The 19,358-nt window shown below is 58.4% G+C and overlaps 1 protein-coding gene across 5 annotated transcripts; it reads right to left on the reverse strand.

Annotated features, from left to right (window-relative positions):
- Positions 1-291: 291 nt before the first annotated feature.
- Positions 292-18,995, reverse strand: RELT (RELT TNF receptor). 5 transcript variants are annotated; one of them, XM_072970765.1, is made up of 12 exons: positions 18,877-18,975; positions 11,577-11,733; positions 6,960-7,029; positions 5,890-5,964; positions 5,619-5,785; positions 5,325-5,404; positions 4,347-4,604; positions 3,012-3,092; positions 2,658-2,739; positions 2,216-2,491; positions 1,611-1,809; positions 292-1,453 (listed from the first exon to the last, which is right to left on the reverse strand). In XM_072970765.1, the coding sequence occupies exons 3-12, from the start codon at positions 7,002-7,004 to the stop codon at positions 1,406-1,408; spliced, it is 1,311 nt and encodes a 436-aa protein (XP_072826866.1). In that variant the 5' UTR covers positions 7,005-7,029; positions 11,577-11,733; positions 18,877-18,975; the 3' UTR covers positions 292-1,405. The 5 variants fall into 5 exon arrangements, with proteins under 5 accessions (XP_072826866.1, XP_072826868.1, XP_072826865.1 ...); XM_072970767.1 differs by lacking the exon at positions 18,877-18,975 and adding an exon at positions 16,563-16,580; XM_072970764.1 differs by lacking the exon at positions 11,577-11,733 and having other exon boundaries at positions 18,877-18,995.
- Between the last annotated feature and the right edge of the window lie 363 nt (positions 18,996-19,358).

The raw sequence follows: 19,358 nt of genomic DNA on the forward strand, positions 1-19,358 counted from the left end.
GAAATATTGGGTTAAAATACATTATTGATATTGTTAAAAGTTCACTGCTTTTTATTTTTAAAAAATGTGGCTATTTTAGAAAAATTTAAATTACATATGTGGCGCACACTATTTCCACTGGACAGCACTGCCTCTAGGGCGTTCACTGAGAACCAGGGAAGGTGAGGGCCCCTCCAAGCCATTTCCCCTGCTGCCCGGTGCCCACCTGTCCCACACGTGAAACTCAGCACAGAGCTGTTCAGTGAATGGACGGACCTGGGAAGAGGCACAGGGAAAAGAAGCTCCTTGTGATACTACTTTCCCACCTTTTATTATTCAACAAATGGAGACATAAGGATGGGACAACAGTGAAGTTTCAATAAATAAGAGAAATGGGAATGGCAGTTGGGCCTGTGCCTGCACGACCCCAAATAAATAACGAGATGTCTGAGCCAGAGTGGAGCCTGGGGCTGGGCAATCGCCCGCACTGCCCAGGCCAGGGGACAGACACACCAACACTACAGGGACATAGAAACTGAGGCCAGAGGAGCCTCTACAGCCCTGTCACACACCCCTTTCCCCTGAAGCTCCTGAGACCTTGAGGTGGGCTGGGCAGGCTGGGGCTCTATACCACCCTGCCTGGCCAGGTCAGTCTGTTTTTTTCAATTTCAATAAAGATAGCAGGGTCCGGGGCAGGCACATGCATTAAACCCCTTCTGTAGGCAAAGCCATGGATGGCAGCCCCATGGGAGCTTTGAAGGTGGAGGCCCAGAAGCAGCAAAAATGGGGCCAGATAAAGCTACTAATGGGAGCAGTGGCAAGTAGTCAAACCCTCCACCCACACAACCCAGCCCAGAGCCTGCAAGATGCAGGAAGGCCCTGGGCACTGACATCACTCTACTTCACAGTCAGAAAAATTGTGACCCGGTAATGGCCAGGGACTTGCCCAGGATTAGAACCCAGGAACTCAGTTCCCAGCTCACGTTTTGTTGACCCCTCCCTTTATGGGACTTGTTGGAAGAAGAGCTGGGGGTACCCTCTACAGAGGCAAAGAGTGGCTAATTACCAGGGTGTTGGGGCCAGAGGTGCCAGGTAGAGGGCCTAGCCACCTGGTGGTACAGAGGACCCTGTGGGCCCTAAGGATCTGGTCAGGGCAGGGCACAGGGTCAAGGACATCCTTCAGGGAAGGAAATGGGTGGCAGGGACGGGGCAGGGGTTCTCAACCTGCTCCTGCACACAGCACCCGCTGGCCGGCCTGCCTCCTTACTGGGGTGGACACTCCCACCTTCAGGCCTCGGCCTTGGTGGTTTTGTCTGCTGGGCCATTGCTTCTTGATCCAACAGGCCTAGCTGCAGCTCCATCTCCTCCAGGAAGCCTTTGGAACCTCCCAGGTCAGGGCTGCAGTATCCTCAGACGAGATAGCCTCTCAGATGACCAGGTTGCTCTCACTTAGCCGGACCACATAGCGGTTCTCCTGAAGGGCAGGGGTGAGAGGTCAGAGCTGAGCCAGGGGGCTTCTGAGCTCCAAGACAGTGGTCCCTGCCCAGGGCCCTCTGCACCTCCACCCCTGCCCCATCTGCAGTCAGGGTTGGTCCAGGTGCCAACAGACACCTTACTCCTCTGGTCCTCACCTCGGCCTTGTTCTCTGCTGGGGGCTTCAGCCACTTAGTATGGCTTCCACCATTTCCCAGCAGTGCCCGCTGCTCACTGGGGAGGCCAGGTTGTGGACAGTCAGGGAGATCACCCACCAAGGGCCTGGCCTCCGTGATGGTCTTCACCTCGGAGGCTACTGAACTCGTCCGCTGCTCAGGAATTCGGGCTACACGGAACCTATGAGGAGAGGTGGTGTAATCATCCCCCATTAGAGGGGGACCCTCAGGTGTGGAGAGGGCAGTACCCACAGGGTCACACAGCAAGTTCCTAGATCAGAGCCTGAGCCCTCCCCATGTCCTCCCTCTCACTGCCAAGCTCCCAGGTGGACAGGCTCTTGGCCTGAAGGGGCCCAGGTGTGATGGGGGCTAGGACCCTGCCCTTGGGGCCCAATGGCTTCATGAGACACAGCATAGCTGGGGAGACCTGGCTTCTCTCCCTGGCCACCCACATTGCAAAGAGGCACACTGAGGCCAGGAAAGGTGGGACCAGCACTGAGCCCACTTCATGGCTCAGCTTAGGGCCGTGCCTCCCCAACAGCTGTCATGTCATGTCTCTGACCCTGCTGTGTCTATGCCCGCCTCACCTGCCCACAGACAAGATGGTGATCTCGCCCTGGCGTCCTGCCTTGGCTCCAGCCTTGGGAGCCCTGGCTGGGTTGGGCAGGAGTCTGGGAGTGGGAGTGGTGGCAGCTGCGGCCTCAGGGGACAGCAGCGCCTCAGGGGACAGCAGCACCTCGGGCCACTTCTTCTGGCTGCAGCGGGAACAGCAGGGGCCAGAGAGTGAGGCCAGGCCCTGCACGGTGTGAAGGTGGTGGCGATGTGGGCAGATGTGTGGCAGGTTGTGTGCGCCTGGTGGCAGCCTGTGAAAAACACAAATGGGAGCAGTCACTGGGGCAAGCCAGGCCCAGGACACCCCAGGAGGTATCCGGGTGACAGGAGGGGGAACATAACCCAAGTGTTGAGTCCCCAGGAGGCAGGCTGATTCCCTATTGAGTCAGAGCCCTCCTTGCCCACCAGCTCACTCACCTGGGAAGAGGCCTGTGGCTGGTCTGCACCAGCTGTTTGCTGTGATACTCCTTCAGCAGCTCCTCCAGGGCCGCTGCGTTCTCTGTGGGCAGTTGCAGTCAGAACCTGGCTCTGGGGCAAGAGGGGCACTCTCCCCAACCCCTTTCCACAGCACGAATCCCTCTCTCTAACCATCACCCCCAACCTGCCCCAGCACAAATCCTACCTACCCACCACCCCCTTCCTCCACCTCTCCACCCACACTGGTCAGAGAGGGCCAGGCTGGCCGGAGGTGTCCTGGCAGGAGGAGCAGGGCAGGGCTCTGACAGGAGACCTTCTCCTGGGCACAGGAAAGGAGTCAGACCTTCCCCTCACCTTTCTTCTCTGTGATCAGGCGCACAAGGACCCCGATGGTATCCTCGTTGGCGTCCTCAGCCCGGTAGGCAGGGTTGATTCCTGGGGAAAAGAACCATGATCCTAGGGAAGGAGTCACAGACACTCTGGGCTTGCGGTATGACAGCAGAGGGCGCCCCAGGCCTTTATGAGAGTCAGGCTATGATCCTGGGTATACATGCACCTACTGTCAACTCTGGTTCTAAGAAGCCCCTTATCACCTTCACTACTCAGCATCACTGTTCTCTGCATCCAACAGCCCCAGGTGCTTAGCAGTTTCAGGGCCATCTGAACTCCACAGTCCCTGCAGAGAGTGTGCAGGGTAGGGGGCCAGACTCGTTCAGGGCCTGCCTCTTCCCTCCTCAGCCTCAGGGAGCTATGGGCTGCCTCTCTGCCCAGAACCTCCAACAACCCCGGCAAACCGCCATTCCGGGCCTGTCATCTCCCTACACACCGCCTGGTCTATATAGCTAACTGAGGATCCTTGGTGAGCTTAGGGCTGAAACCTCAACGGCATGAGAATGGACCACATGGTCCTAGGCCAGCAGTAAACAGAGCTCCTAGGACTGGCATCTAGGCAGCACCCAGTAGTTAAAGGGAATCCTAGGCTAGGAAAACAAGTGCAGTCCCAGGTGAAATAGGCTGAGTCGCCTGCCTAAAGCTCCTGTCCCCTTCCTGCTCCCTGAGGTCTGCAGTGTCAGGGGTTGGAAAGGGCTCTGGCATGGGAAGCGCTGCTCAGTCTTCACCTGGCCACCAAGTTCATGGGTGGTGTATGTGCATGTGGGACCCCTGCCCTTCTGGCCTTTGAGGGCAATTGAGGGTAAGAGAAAGAAGAAAAAAAGCCCAGGCCTCTGGGGTAGGGGTGGGAGGAATATGACTCTCCCTCTGGTTCCAGGGCTCTTAACTCAAACCACAGCCTGGAGCTGAAACCTGAACCTCTCATGCCTTTCTCTGCCAGTCCTTCGAGCCAGAGGTCAGAGGTTACCCTGAGTACCCAGAAGGCAGTCCAACTCTTGAACCACACACAGAGCTGTAGCCCCTGAGGAGTCCAGACCTCTACAGCTGGGTAGGGCCTCACCCAGGGTGAGAACCCGCTGAAGCCACTTGACCTCTGCTCTGCCCCAGCTGCTACCTTGGCAACCTCACCCTTCCTTCCACTTTCTGAATCTGCAGTGTCTCCTCTGCAGCTCACGTGCAGTACCTCCAGCCCTCCTGATTAACCCTGGGCAGGCCAAGTAGGTCCCCTCAGGGGACCCAAGCTGAACTGTGCTGGGCTAGCTCTCTGGCTTCTCCACCCAACCCCAGGCTAAGCCTTACCGCTGCCTCCACCTCCAGGGCCAGGCCCGACTTCCTTGTGGGCCGTGCAGTGGTAGCCCTTCCGCTTGAGCAGGTTACACACCAGGATGCCCAGCAACCCCATGAGGCAGAAGACAGGCACAATGGCAATAACCGCATACTGGGCAGCCGTCTCCTCGGGGCTGCCTGGCCGCGTGCTGTTTCCAGGCTGCCGCGTCTCCCCTGCACTGCTGGCTGCTGCTGCCACCTCCACACCACGTCGGGCCCGCCGCCTCCACTCTGAGCACCATGGAGGATTGAGGCATGGAGGAAAGACACAGGCAGAGAGAAACACACTCAGAGAGGCCCAGGGTCCAAGTTCCTATATGTGGGGTACAGTACTGACATGTCAAGAGCCACCTGCTCCCCACCACATAGGGGAAGCAAAGGCCAACTCACCCCCTCCTCCTTTTTGGCTCTCTGATTGGTCCATGAGCCTGAGCAAGGTAGCCTCAGACCTCAGGATGGCCACACTCTGAACCCCCTGTCCACCACCCATGATGGGTCAGAGGGGTGAACAAAAGGCACCAGTGCACATGCCTGGGCACAGGGACAGGGGATCCTGCCTCCCCAAGACCTGGTCCATGAGTTAGTTGCTTCACAAGGTGACCAACTCAACAGGTGAGAGGAGGTGCATGTATGGAAGCATGTGTGCTCACACTCATCTACATGGGTCTCTTTGAGGGGATAAGGACAGGAGACCAGTCAGAATGTGAGACCCCAGCTGTAGCAGCCACCTGCTGGACAGTCTCTGCCACTCAGAGATAGAGTTGACAGACGCACAGCCAGCTGACCAATTGACTGCGTCCTGCTGGACACCCTCTGGCTGCACACCCTCCCCTGGGCTATGGGAGTGAGGACCCCACTGCCTTGGATGGTAGTGCAGGGGCCCTTGGGCTCAAGCTTGCCAGACCCACTCCCACATACCCCTACCAGTCCTAACCCCTGTCTGCCACTCACCATAACAGCCACGAGTACCCAGAGGTGTCCGGGAGCATGGCTGACAGGGAACATGGGGGGCCTCTGAAGGGGCAAACCACCTGCAGGGAGGGAAGACATTACTGAAGCCCAGAAACTATCTTTAAGAGAGGCTGGACCTTTCTACTGGACACCCTCACTGGTCCTGATCCATCCTACTTCATAGATGGGAAGACAAAGGCCCACTCAAGGGGTGAGTGAGGCTGGGACTTGAGGATCTCAAGTCCTAGTTACCTGTCCATGAACCACCACACCACACCCCACCCCATGGCTCACCCAGGCTGGCAGTTTCCACATAGTGTGTCTCGAGTTGCGGTGCCCGCCTGGGCCTCCAGCCTCCCTCGAGGGCTGCAGCAGGAGTGGGGCTGACATGGGCTAGAGCCCCAGGAGGCTGAGAAGGTGCCCGGGGGACAGGACCTGCATAACGTGCTCTGCCCTGGGTCCTGCGGGAGGGAGAGTGAGAACAAAGCCAGGAGCCAGGGTTGAGGTCTCTGCCTTGGCCCTCAACAGTCTTCCCAGGAGAGGCAGATGAGTAGGGTGAGCTCACCAGGTTGGGCTCCTCCCCAGGTGGGCACTGCCAAGGGGTTGTTGATGTTGGAGTGGCCAGAGGCCAGGGCAGCAGCTGGAAGAACAGAGGGCAGGACACACTAAGAGTAGAAAGCACTGGGACGTGGCATCTCGGGCCACCACCCACTTCCAGATGCCGCAGGAGCAGGGACTGCTGACTGCACAGGGCCACCCCCACCCAGGCTTTGGGGACACTCTCTAAGCTCAATGCCTTGTGCTGCAAGTAAAACCTGCCTGTCTCTATCACCTAGGCAAGGAGAGAACCACATCTGCTTCTGAAAAGTGCTGGAAAGCCCCCAACAGGGCCAGATCAGAATCTCAAGCCCTTGTGCCTGAGTCATACCCTTCCAGCTCACCAGGATGATGAGGAGGAAATTCTTCCAAATTCCTCTCAAATTCTGTGCCCTCTTCCTGCTGCCTTGGCCCCCATACCACAGCTGAGCATGTCACTAACCAGCTTCTGCTCATCATCCCTGGGGCCAAGTCTACAGCTGGTAGTTCCTATTCTGGGCCCTTGGCTGAGTCTCTGTGACCTCCTTGCAACTCAAGGCCAGCCTGCTCACACCTTGGCATCTACACAGGGCATGACAGGTCCCAAAGGAAGGATCTTCTCAATTTGTGCCCCCTCCCGCCATTCCACTGGGAGCTCCCTTTCTCCCCATTCCAGATGTGAACTGTCTGACCTGAAATCTGCCCACTGGGGAGACCCACCCTCCATCCCAGTCCTCCAAATGGGCCCCAGCTTTGGGGTGGCAGGCAAAGAGCCAGCTGCGCTGAAGGGCAGAGAGAATGTCACACAGGAGACTAGGGACCTCCTCAGTCCCCAGACCTGGCTCCAGTACATGCCAAGCATTGGGAGGCCACCCACGCGAGGAGCGGCCTGGGCCAGGAGATGCTTCCTAGGATCGAACCATCTCGAGGAAGAGCTGCATAAACAATCCCAGCACCCATCGCGGCCACGGGTTCCTGAGTGGCACCCGCACTCCACCTCTTCAGGGCTGGGGTGCAGGGCTCAGGACTCACATGTCCCATATCCCATCCCCAACTCACCACAAGGAAGCAGGTCAGGGGCCAGTGCGGCAGGCTCAGCTTCATCCTCAGGCTCTAGCGGGTAGCCAGCCTAGGGCAGACGGAGGGGAGGTTCAGCTGGAGGTGGGAACAGGCAGGTGGCTGCTGTCCTTCCAGGGCTGCCCCCACGACAGGGCTGGATGGGGGCGTCGTGAGGTGTTGCTAGGCAGGCAGAGCACTGGGGCAGCTTGGCCTACTCTCACCACTCCCCGCTGCAGGCCTGAGTAGAAGTGGGGGCACCCTGTCTGGGGCCACAGGCTCCCAGGGCAGCACAGGCTTGGGAGGCTTCCCAGAGGAGGAAGGGCTTCCTGCCCCTCTCATAAACAGCCAGGTACCCTGGAGCATGGGCGGGGGCGGCTAGGAGGAAGGAAGCCTACAGCTTCATCCCTCCCACCCGGTGGGTGGGAGGAACAAGAAGGCTGACAGTGCCCCCATGCCCAGACTCTCCACTCATCTCCAGCACTCAGGGTCCTGCCACTAAGAACGCCTCCTTGCGGGGCCCACGAGCAAGCCCAGCCTCTCTTGCTTCTCTGCCTTCATTCTTGTTGTTTCTGTTCCAAGCAAGACCTTTTCCTCACACTTCAAAGCCCAACACAAAAGCCTCTCTTTCAGGAAGCTTCTCTAGATCTCCATTTTCCCAAAGCTGGGTCTGGCTCTCAAAGCTCCTGTGTGTGTACCCTCCCCAACTCCCGACCCCATCACAGTCCTGGCCTTCCCACGTGTCCCATCGTCCACACCCAGCAGACTTCACCACAGAGGTCTGGGATGTGTCTACATCTCTTGAGCCATGGGCAGACCTGTGGCAGACAGCCTTCAAGCCCTCTGTCCTCTCAGGTACCTACTGTTCTGGGCACTGCCCTCAAAACAGAAAAGGATATAAATAAGACAGATACTGTCCCTGTCCTGGGGGAGCTCACATCCCAGGGGAAACCAATGGCCAACAGATAAACAATGAATTGGGGGCCGGAGAGGGGGGCAGCAGTGTAGCTCAGTGGTGGAGTGCATACTTAGTATGCATGAGGTCCTGGGTTCATTCCCCAGCACCTCCGTAAATGAATGAATGAATGAATGAATAAAACCTTAAAAACAACAACAAAAGTGAATGTCCCACTGCCAGATGGCGGGAAGTGCCAAGAAACAAAATAAGGCACATGAGAGCACAGAGTATAATGGGCACTGGCCTGAGGCTGAGCCCCCAGGCTCAAGAGTGTGCCCTCCTCTGGAGAAAAATCTCCAGCCAGTAGACATGGATGGAAAAGCAGGAAGATTTGGATTAGACAACAGAAGGTAGCATGGCAGAGCAAGGGAGTTCCATGACATCTTCCCAGGAGGCCTGCCTCCAGACGGGAGGGTGAGGGGAGCTGTGGCTGTGGAGCCGCAGGCACAGGCCACAGGCAGCATCTGACCCCCAAGAGCAGGGAGGAAGAGCCAAGCCCAGCAGGTTAAGGGGAACTTGTCTGGGCCTGGAGCCGCCTGACGCCAAGCCTGGAAGGAGAAGCGCTGCCTGCAGTAAACCCCAGGTCACATGTGAGCCCCTCAGCCTACGGGCGGCCTGGACTTCCCACCTGGAAAAGGAGCCGGAGGAAACTGATCCACCTGCACTGGGCGGCCTGGCCTGGCACAGACCTCTGCAGGCCAGGGGTTTGAGTTACACCACAGGGGAGGGGGAGGGGCAGCGGTCATACCATCCTCGGGACTCTCCAGGTCACTGGCAATGGCTCTTGGCCCAAGACCAGCTCATGGGAAAACCCGGGACAGAAGGTCCAGCCACAGCATAAAGTGAAGGTGGTACCCTGGCAGTCAGCACCGAACAGGTGGCAGCCCCTAACTCATCCTCCACAGGTCCCTCCTCCACCTCGGTCACAAGTGTCCCTTCTCCCTGCCCAGGCCCAGCTCCCACTCAAGTTCTCCACCTCCATGGCCCTCTCCTTTGTTCCTCAGGGATCTAACCCACAGATTTGACCATGAGCCCCAAGGCCTCAGTCTGGCCACCCTACCACCCAGTCCCCTCCATGTCCCCAGGGTGGGCCCAGAGAGCTGGGGCAGGGGTGGAAAGTAAGAGGCACAACAGCCACCGAGAGGGCCCCAGTCCCACCCCTGGCCGTGACTGGCACCTGCTGAGGGACCAAGAAGGGGCTGTGCAGCTCCTCACCTCCAAACAAACAGGGAGCTAGGATCTCAAGACTTCCAGGAGGAAAACGGAGTCCAAAGGCCCAGACTCCAAGACAGCAAGGGCCCACTCAGGCACATTCACAGACACTCGCCACCTAGCGCCCTGACGCCTTCTAATTACCTGCCTTCTAATTACCCCAAACCAGCACTTACACCAGTCTGGCTGCCTGAGTCTCTGCTTACAGCAGCGCCCCCGGCCCCCACACTCAGGCAGACAGAGCCCCCAGTGGACCTGCCAGGTCAGGCAGCTGCTGGCCGCCGCCCAGAACCCCTCTGTATGCACATGGACGCATGCTGCTCTAACACCCCCTCTGCACCCTCCCCCCATCAGGCCTTCAGCATCATCTATGCCCCGAGCCCTGGAACCTTGACTGAAAAGCAAGTTCAGATCAAGCCCCTTGGCTGGGTAGGGGTCTGTGAAGGCTCCATCCCCACACCCCTGCCTTCTTGTAGGCAGGGCAGTCAGTGACCTTCTGAAGTCCGGCACCTCCAGAGGACTTCCTGGGGGAGGGCTATCAAAAATGGCCAGACCAAGGCCCGGAGAAGGGTACGTCCTCAGCCCACGGTGGGAGTGGTCCTGGCAGAGGAGAACCATCCCCAGGGCCCCAGGGGCAGAGACGGAAGTTAGCTTAGAGGCCACTCCGCCCTGAAATCTCCTAGCCTGGGGCCTGTCCCCATTGCCACGAACTCCCTGGGGGACCCAAGCTCCTGCTTCACCTCACTGGGTCTCAGTTTCCTCGTGTGCAAGATAGGGATGTTTATCTCCCAGAGCGAGGCTGTCATGAAGTTTAACTAAGGTAATGAGCCTGACATAGATCATGTGATTTCCTCCGCATCACCCCTTCTTTTCCCCTGCACCTCCTGCCCAGGTTTGTAATGATTTGTTTGCTTACTTGTTTACTGCTGGCCCCCCACCAGACAGCAGCAAGGGCAGGGAAGTCTGTCTCATTTACCACAAAACCCTCCCTCGGCTGATGTCTGGAGCAGGAGACCTCCCCGAAACAGGCTTGTGGGGGCTTGGTGGGGGTGGGCCTTCCTCTCACTCAGCCCACCCCTACCCTCCAAAAAATGCCCAAACAATTAGAACCAGAAATTCCCTGGAAGAAAGCCAACTAGCAAAGCTGAGACAAGGGCCCCAAGCCGGAGGTGGCAGGAGCCCCAGGGAGGTGCAGCTCTGGAGGCTCAGAGAAAGAGGAAGCCATGTCACCGCCCAGGCCTCCTCAGGCCTCGGCAGCTTCCCCTTTCCCAGAACTGAAGCTCGTGGGGTCACCCGGCCCCAGCCTGGGGCCCCACCTCCAGGCACTCACTTTCCAGCCTCCATGGTGGCCGCTGAAGCTTCCCGAATCCCAACAGTCTCTCTCCCATGGCCCCATGCCCACCCTCCACCCCATGCCCTGGCCTCCAGGTCAGCCCTACCTGCAGCTTAGGTGTCTCAATACTGAAATCTGGCTCCTTCCCCCCTTCCACCTCCAGCCACTCTTGAGCTTCTTTCAGCCCCCACACTTGCCTCCTCAGACCGCAGTGGTACCTGCTGTTTCCTCTGCCTAGAAACTCCTCCCATCACCTGACCAACATCTACCTTTCCTTCAAAGCTTAGCTCAAAGTCACTTCCTCCTGGAAGCCCCCAGCCACCACCTCATTTGTACATTAATTGCCCTGGGTGTGACCATCCTGTTTACCCAGCCCCTTCCCCACTGACAGGGGTGCTGCCCCTCGTATCCAGGACCCAGCACTTGAGTACGTATGTGCTGAACCAAGGGGATCAGAAAAAGTGATCAGGAGAGGGCCAGAGAGCAGGCTGATAGTTAAGGAGCCCAGAGGTTGGGGTTGCGGAGGGGGGATTGAAACCCTGGGCTAACTTGGGGAGAACCAGCCTTCCTTGCTCTGCTCTTCACTGGCTTTGTTGCTGTGGACCCCACCCCCAACCTCCTGCCCCTCAGAGGGCTGTTGTGGGACAAGATGAGAGAATTCACATTAAATACTCAGCACAGGGCCTGGCACAGAGCAAGCCCTCAATAAGCATTCACTGGGCCTCAGTTTCCCCATGTGTAAATTGTGGAAGGGGCAATGGCACACACTTGATGGGAGGTGTGAAGTATGAATGAGATTCTCTTATATTTATGTATGGTTGCTTGGCACAGGACCTGGTACACAGTAGGTGCCCGACAAGCCACAGTGACAATCTGGGGGGTGGGAGGGTGAAGGAAGGGAGAGGGGTCTGGAAAGGCTACTGGGCAGAGCCCAAGTCACACCAAGACTAGGTTGCAAGCTGAGAAGCCTGCATTTCCCTGAGAGCTCCTACAGGAGCCTTGAAGGGTTAGCAGGGGAGGGAGAGGGATGGAACAACCTGTGTCTCAGAGGGCTCACTGGGCTGCTGCCAAGTGAGGCAGGACTGGGGCAGGACAGAGGTGGGAGGCAGGTACCCACCTGGAGCAGGGGTTGGGAGGCAGGCACTTCCGTTTCCCAGTCCGTGGCTCTATGGCCTGTGGCCCTCCCTGCAACCTCCAGAGTCTAGGGTTGTCGGGAAACAGCTGGACATGGGCCCCCCTCAGCAGTGGCCGCACCCGAGGCAGGAAGACAAAGGCTGCCCATCAATAGAGAAATCCAGGTTAGCGAGGAACCCAGTGGTTTCCTGGCAACTGGGGCTGAAGTAGGGCAGTGCCCACATTGGGTGGCAGTGAAGACTGCTAGGCATTGCCTCCTTTTCATCCTCCATCCTCACAGGGAAGGGACCTGACCTTCATTCCCTCCAGCCAGGCCCTCATCGTGTGTTGCCTCCACTCCTCATAGGAGAGGTAAGCATCCCTGTTTCACACCTGGGTAAACTGAGGCTATGAGAGGTCACCTGTATGGGTCACAAAGGCAGTAAGTGAAGCAGGGTCTATTTGAACAGCCCAGGTCTATCTGAATGCTTCCCACCTCACTCCTAGCCCCCCCTACCCTGGAGCCTGGCCCTGGGCCTGGCATATAGCAGATGTTCTAAGTGTTTGCCAACCTGACAGCAGAGGCTAGGGAGCTAGTGGCACCCAGGAGGCATTCAACTGAGAGACTATCACAAAGCACCCAGGTGGGCCCCAGGGAAGGAGGTGCTGTCCCCATGGGGGTCTCTGGGGCCTCTGAAATTTCCCTGCATCCATACACATTTGCATGCTGCCCTCATCTATGCCAGATCCGAGGGGAAAGGCACTGGGACCTGTAAGAAGCAGGAAGCCCAGGGAAGGCTGGGAATTCCCAGGAGGAGGAAGAGGAAGATCCCAGGGTGGAGCCCAGCTCCCTAGGGCTGCTGACGGGCTGGGGGCCCAGAGGTGTGCAGAGGCTGCCTCAAGGCCACTCAGGAAGAAGGGTGCACCCATTCCCACCTCCAGCCCAGCCTCAGGCTGCCAGGATCTCCCAGGTCACAACCATGGGGTGAGGATTCCAGGCAATGCAGACCCCTAATCCCGCACCAGGCACACCAGGCAGCAGCTGCACCCAGGGCAGCGTTCAGGAGGCTCAGGGGCAAGACGTAGGCAGGTGGAGCTGAGGGGGCTAATTGGCCCTTGAGGCTGAGAAAAGGGCTGAGGTGGCCAGACAGGGCCCACCTAGCCCCTCCTAGTCTGGGTAAAGATAAAATCCCTGCCCCCTCCCTGGGCTGAGCCTGGGACTGGGAGGCGGGGCAGGGGCCTAAACCAGACAGTTCTCTGAGGCAGAGCTGGGGCTTCCCAACACCCACCCCGTCTAAGCACCTACCACATGCCCATTCCCTTTCCTGGCCTCAAAGACAGGGTTCTAGGCCTCACAAATGAGGAAACTGAGGCTCAGAGAGGGTGAGTAGATCCTGTAACAACCTGGTCTCAAACGAGACAAGGTTTATACCATTAGGACTGGGGACAGGCAGCTGGCAGCCCCTGCCCTCGCCACCCAAGGCCTGGCATTCCCACTGCTCCTGCACACTCTACTCCAGCCTAGCACCCAAGGGCTCAAAACCAGGGGCTTCCTGCAGGGTGGCTGGGCCAGTTCCCAGGCCTTGAGACAGGACAGCAAGGGGCCTAGGAGGGCTGCAGGACACCCAACTCCCCACCCCTACTCGTGCCACTGCCACCTTCTCCTCTGAGAAGCCACCTTTGCCTCCTGCCCAAGCCGTGCATCCGGTACCAACCGCTACTGTGCCAGGGCATCCCAGAGTCTGCTCAGCACAGGCCCTGCCCCATCACCCTGACCAGGCCAATTTGGGCGAGGCTTCAAGAGACTGAGGGGAGACCACAGGCCCGGCCTGCCCTGTTCTTCAACTCCTCCAGACTCTGGGTGCTGGGCAAAAAAATCCCAGGGCCTGACCTGGGATTGCTTGCACCCAGCAATCCCAGGTCAGGCCCTAACCTACAGAGCTTGTGGACAGAGGTCAGCCTGAGGGGGGAGGCTGGACCCCGGAGCAGTCACACCTGGGTTTAAGCTTTTGACCTTCAGCAAGTTACTCATACTCCCTGAGCTTCAGGGTCCTTCTCTGCAAACAAAGGTTCTGAGGGGTAAGAGAAGGCACCATAAATAGAACTAGCCAGGCCTCTCCTAAGTACCAGTTCTCAACAGCCCACAAGGGCCAGAAGAGGTCAAGCTCACAACCGAGCAGCATTCAGCCAAGGTCAGCCAGTGACTCAGGAGCAAGCAAGGGAGAACCCAATGTCTGTCCCAGTATCACGGATGGAGAAGCCTTGGCCTCCCGGGAGGACCCATTTCCCAGCCTTTACACAGGCCTGTGTCCACCTGCTCCCAGGCCAACTGAAGTCACAGTAAGGAAGGTGGAGGGGTGCTGAGCAGTCAGAACCTAGCCCTACATCCTGGAGCTTGTCTCCTTCTCTGTAATTTGGGACAATTGTGCCTGTCCAGCTGACCCCCTGGCATTGCTGAAGGATCCATTGTTCATTGGGGAACAGTGGCTCTTCTTACAATCAGGCCTCAGCCCAGGTGCCACCTCCTGCAGGAAGCCTTCCCAGCCTCCTTGTCAGGGTGGACTCACCCCTCTCCTGGCCTCTTCAGCCATCATTATTTGTGGTCCCCCTCAGGGAGGGAGGGAAGTGCAAGCAGGAGGTGGGTACACAGCGCCCTCCCCGTGCTCACCGTGAAGAGGGCCCAGGTCCAAGTTAAGTCCCTCCTTCCAGAAGCCCTCCTTCCTTCTCTCTCCAATCACACACTAAGACCCTGCCTCTAATTCGCTATAAAGGCCCCTCCATCCCTCTCCATCTCTGCCAAGTAGCCAGGGCACACACTCACAGCCACATGGGAAGTTTATTTATAGAGCTCTCATCTTTCCCAGGGTGGCCGGGGAAAGAGCTCTGGCCTTCCCAGCAAACAGACCTAGGTGAGGATCCCAGTGACACTGGAGTCTTGCAAGTCCCTTCCCCTCTCTGGGTCCTCTTTTCCCTGCCTGTAACTGGACGGGGCTGCTGACCGCACTGGCATGAGTCTGAGGATGAGAGGGCCTCAGGGTGCTATCCAGGGCTGGGCATACAGTAGGGACGCAGCATTGGCTCCTCCTGTCTTCCCTGCCACCCCAGTCCCAGCACTGCCAGAGACCATGTCCCAGCACCCTAAGTCCTGAGTTGGGGGTGCCCTGCTGGCTGAGCTCAGGCAAAACCCTTCCCTCGCTGGTCCACCCCTCCTGCTCACCTGAAGGGCTGGCCCCCAAACCCAGCCCAGGCCAGGTGCTGAACAGCCTCACCAAAGCTTCTTCATCCCCCTGTAGGTAGCCAGCCTGGTCTTTGTTTGGAATCTGATGCCAGAATTGTCAGACAACCCTCACCTCTGCCTGGAGATGGGGCTGGGGGTTGGGTGAGAGCTTGAATGCCAGGCTCTAGCACCAGCGACTGTGTGACTCAAACTAGGGCTGGATCCCTCTGCCCTCTGAATCTTGGCTCCCCATTGAGCATTTGGGAAGAAAGGGGATCCCCTGTAAGTCCAGCTGCAAGGAACCCTGGGCCCACGGCCTGACACACCACAGGGCCTGAAGTAAGGAGCTTCCTCTGCTGGCCCAGAATGAGGGCTGTGCCTGAGAAGTGTCCATGGCAAGCACCAAGCTCATCCCAACACACAGGAGTGGCCTTGAGTATTTGCCCTTAACCCCCGGCACACACATGGGAAAAATCAGAGACCCTGGGTACAAACCTCCCTATGCATCCCAGCACACAGTAAGCCCTCAGCCTACAGTGGCTGCCCTTTCTCAGGAGGAGGTCTGGCCAGCAGAGATATGGCCTCAGCAGAGGGCAGGCTGCCGGCCAGGCCAACCCCATTAAGCCGGTTGTGCAGTACCCATGAGGGCCCCACCCCTGCACCTGTTCCCAGAAGTGAGGGGGGACACGTGGCAGGTGGACCACACAATGAAGAGGGACTAACACTGGGCAGGAGGGCTTCCCAGGTGGAGGAGTGGGTGAGGGTGGGGGGAGTTTACCCTGAATGACCAGGAGGGTTCTAGAAAGAGGAGACAGCAAAAGCAAAGGCAGAGTAGAACCAAGGCATCTGGTAGGGAGAGATGAGGGTGAAGGTATAAAGTTCAAAAGGGTCCTGGAAGGAAAACCAGGATGAGGAGACTGAACTACATTTTGTAAGAAAAAAGTCTAAGTAACTTTAGGGAGGCTGCCCTGGCAGGGTGTGGAGGAACTGGAAAGGGAGGCAGATAGGCCAGTAGAAGTCGGGGCAAGGACAGCAAGGCCAGAGCTGGAACATAAGAGGGCGCCCTGACTGTGAAGGCATGTCTTGGGCCTGCTTCCAGGCCTGGGCCATGTGCTGCCTGCTGGGGAACATGTGGTAAGAAAAAAGGTGGGTCCCCTGTCTGGAGGGTGAGGGCCAGAATGTCAGGGTTCTGGGGGGTCCTGGGCTAAGTCCCAGCACTTCTCAGAACCTCAGTCTCTCCCTCTGTAACATGAGGCTGACCCTATGAGCAGGGGCAAGGGCTGATAGTCCCCCTTCCTTGGCTAGACACAGGCACCTCCTTCCAGCATCGCACCAGTCCCAACTGGGGCCACACTGGAAACCCAGCCTGGCCCCGCTGCCATCGTCCTTGTTATCCAGGGAAACCAAGTTCTCAGAAAGGTTTGGTTTGAGCAGAGCACAGGGTAGGGCTGGGATCAGAAGAGGTTAACCCTTGATTAACCCTTCCCCAATCCCTGCCCTTCCTCGGCCCTGAGCTATTTCCACCTCTCTGCTGGGGATAGAAATAACTCAGGCTCAGCCCCAGGAGACCAAGACAGCTATTCTGATTAGCCCCAAGAAGTACAGCTCCAGTCATTCCAGAGAGGACCGAGAGACACCCTGATACCCAGCTCCAGCTCTCGGCCAAGCAGCGTGTGGGTGGATTCGGGAAAGTTCCCCTAGAACAACTCTGAATAGGAGCGTAGGGCCTCTCAGGTATGGTGATGGTCGACTGGGACTTTAAATCATCCTTACCACTGTTGAGCCCAGGTGGTGCTGCTGACTCCAGACACTCTTTGGAGCTACATGGATGCTCCCAAAGTCAGTAACAGGCTCTAGAAGGCAGGAGACAAGCCTTTCTGGTGACCTCTGGCTGGGGTGGGGGAGGTGCTGTGAGCTTAGGGTAGGGAGGAAGAGGAGAAATAGGAAGACCATGTAACCCACCCACCCCTAATGTTTCAGATTTGTGTGCAAATAAACACCACACTCAGAACTCACAACAACACACCCTGGGTTGTTGCCACCTTGGGTTTGAGAGAACAAAGCCCAGATAAGCCAAGAGCAGATATTAGGAAGGTGAGGGACCCTCTCCAAGCATCTCACAGGGCTTCAGGGGCAGGAGACCTGAATTCCAGTCCTGGTACTGTCCTGACTCTGCATGACCTTGGGCAAATCACTTTGCTTCTCGGAACCTGTTTCCTTCTCTAAAAAACAATTACCACAACTCATAACCACTGTGAGTATTCAACAAGAGCCTGCCGTTAAGTATTAAGCACAGCACCTGGTGCTCCCCGCCCCTCACACTGGATCCAAGAATGCAATCAACATTTTCAGAGAACAGCAGAGAAGAGAACTTCTGGATCCTTCAGCAGGTGCCCCCTTACCCATTTGGGGCTAGGGAGCCTGATTTCCACTTCACCTTGCATAAACCTGGAAGACCCTCCTAGGGGTGGGAGCCTCAGAAGGGTCTAGCCCAGATGGTGAAGGGGCCCTGCTCCAGCTCTCCAAATCAGAGACCACTTATGGGGCACAAGTCCATGTCCCCTCTTCCCCCACAAAGGATACTGAAGAAAGGAGATGGGGACCAGAGAAGTCAATGTCTATGGATCACAGCTTTGGGCTTGGTCCAAGGAGCTATGCTTCCAACCCCATTACCAGCACCTGGGTGCAGCCCCTGGGCCACTTTGTCTCCATCAGACAGCCTGCTCCTACCCCTCACTGCAGTCTCTCTGCCTGAAGGGAGGTAGGGGAGAACAGAGGCATTTGACCCAAAAACAATAGAGGATCCCAAAGTGATGATTCACAGGCTGTTCTCAGCTTAATATCTCATTGTGCGGACAGGGAGAGACTGAGGCCCAGGAAGGGCAAGATCTGAAAGCAAGACTGCCCTGGCCCAGTGAGAACACTGGTTACCAGAGGGCAGAGCCCTCTGTGAGCCAGGTCTCACAGACCTTGTGTGTGTGGGGGGGGGGATAGAGAGGGGGACAGACAGAGATGGAGCCTGAGGCTACCTCAGGGCCTCTCAGCAACTACCAGATGTGTCACCCCACCAAATGCTGCCCAGCGTTGGCCCTCTCTCCCTCTACCAGGGCAAGTCACTCAGGACCCACTCCTCCTTATTGAACTGAGCTCCTGAGGGGCGCCCCCTTGGGGACAGTCCTGGAGAGACCCTTGTCACCTCCCTGGCCCTCCTCCTTCCAGCCCCTCATCTGCTAGCAGGTGTTTGAGGTCCCTTCTCTTTCCTCCTCTTACTCACTTCCCTGAGGTGCAGATACACACACTGCACTACTTGTACAGCACACTATGGCCCCAGTGTTTGGGGACCGATTGTCGGTCACTTGGGGCTCCTCTCTCCACTCCACACTCACTCACGTTAAGGAGGGCCCTGGCCCTGCCCTGGTCATACCCCAGGCCACACACTCTGTGACCCCAGTGACCTGGGGTCTCACTCACAGCTGGCTGGGGTCACAGTCACCGCAGTGACCTGGGGTCTCTCTCTCACACAACCATACGCACACACTCCGCCTTGTCACAGACACACAGAGCCCCTCTGTGTCTCCCGCCCGGCCCGGCGTCACCGCCCAGTGTCCCGGCCACACGTTCGCCCGGACTGGGCCGCCTCACCCACCATGTCACCCACAGTCACGGACTGACACCGTTCAGCCACCCTCTCCGGCCGCACCGAAGCGCCGCCGTCCCGTCCCGAACCCCGTCATGGTCTCGGTCCAAGTTTCTGGGGCTGGGGGCGTCTCCGCGGCCCTTTGGCTACTCAAACTGCAAGTTCCGCTGGGGCTTCCCCACAGCGCACGGCAGGGCCTGCAGTCGCGGCCGGAGGACGTGCAAGTTCCGGCGCAGGGGGCTCAGAGCTGGGCGGGGGGACCGTGCTCGGAAGACGCCGGGACAGGACAGGGCGGGGGCTGTGGGGCGCGGGTCGGGGCTGCGGCATCCGCTGCGCCGCTGAACTTCCTCAGAGACGCGGGGAGGCAGGGGGCGCCACTCGGGTCTGCATCCCTCTGGCCCCGGCGGCGGAAAGCGGACTCCCGGCTGGGGCTCCGCGCACCCCCCTTACCTGGCCGCCCGGCGGCAGCTCCAGCAGCCCAGCTCCCAGGTCGACGCGGCGCCCGGGCCCGGCTCGGCGAGCGCACGGGAAGCCGCGCAAGCTGCGCGCCTTTTGAATGAATCGCCGCCTGGGCAGGGAAGGCGCGCAGCCCCGCCCCGCGCGTCACGGCCGCCGGCCCCGCCCCCGACGTCAGAGCCCGGGCTCGCGCCCCTCCGCCCCGTGCCCCTTGAGGCTGCCTTTGGGCTCGCGCTCTCCCTCTAGGCCGCACTGCTCTGTGTCGCCATCTCTCCCGCTGCCTGAGAACTGCAGGGGGCTGCTCCGGACGAAGCCTCCCGGATCAGCCCCTTCTGGGCTCCAAACCAAAGAAAGGGTTGCAAGATGCAAGACAGACTGGAGACTTGGATGCTCCTTTGAGACCTGTCACCATTGCCAGGGCAAACGGGGCCACTGCTGCCCCTCCCTAGGTCTGTTTTCCTCCTGGAAAGTGGCAG

The sequence above is a fragment of the Vicugna pacos genome, chromosome 10 (genome assembly GCF_048564905.1).
Source record: "Vicugna pacos chromosome 10, VicPac4, whole genome shotgun sequence".
Classification (NCBI taxonomy): Eukaryota; Metazoa; Chordata; class Mammalia; order Artiodactyla; family Camelidae; genus Vicugna; species Vicugna pacos.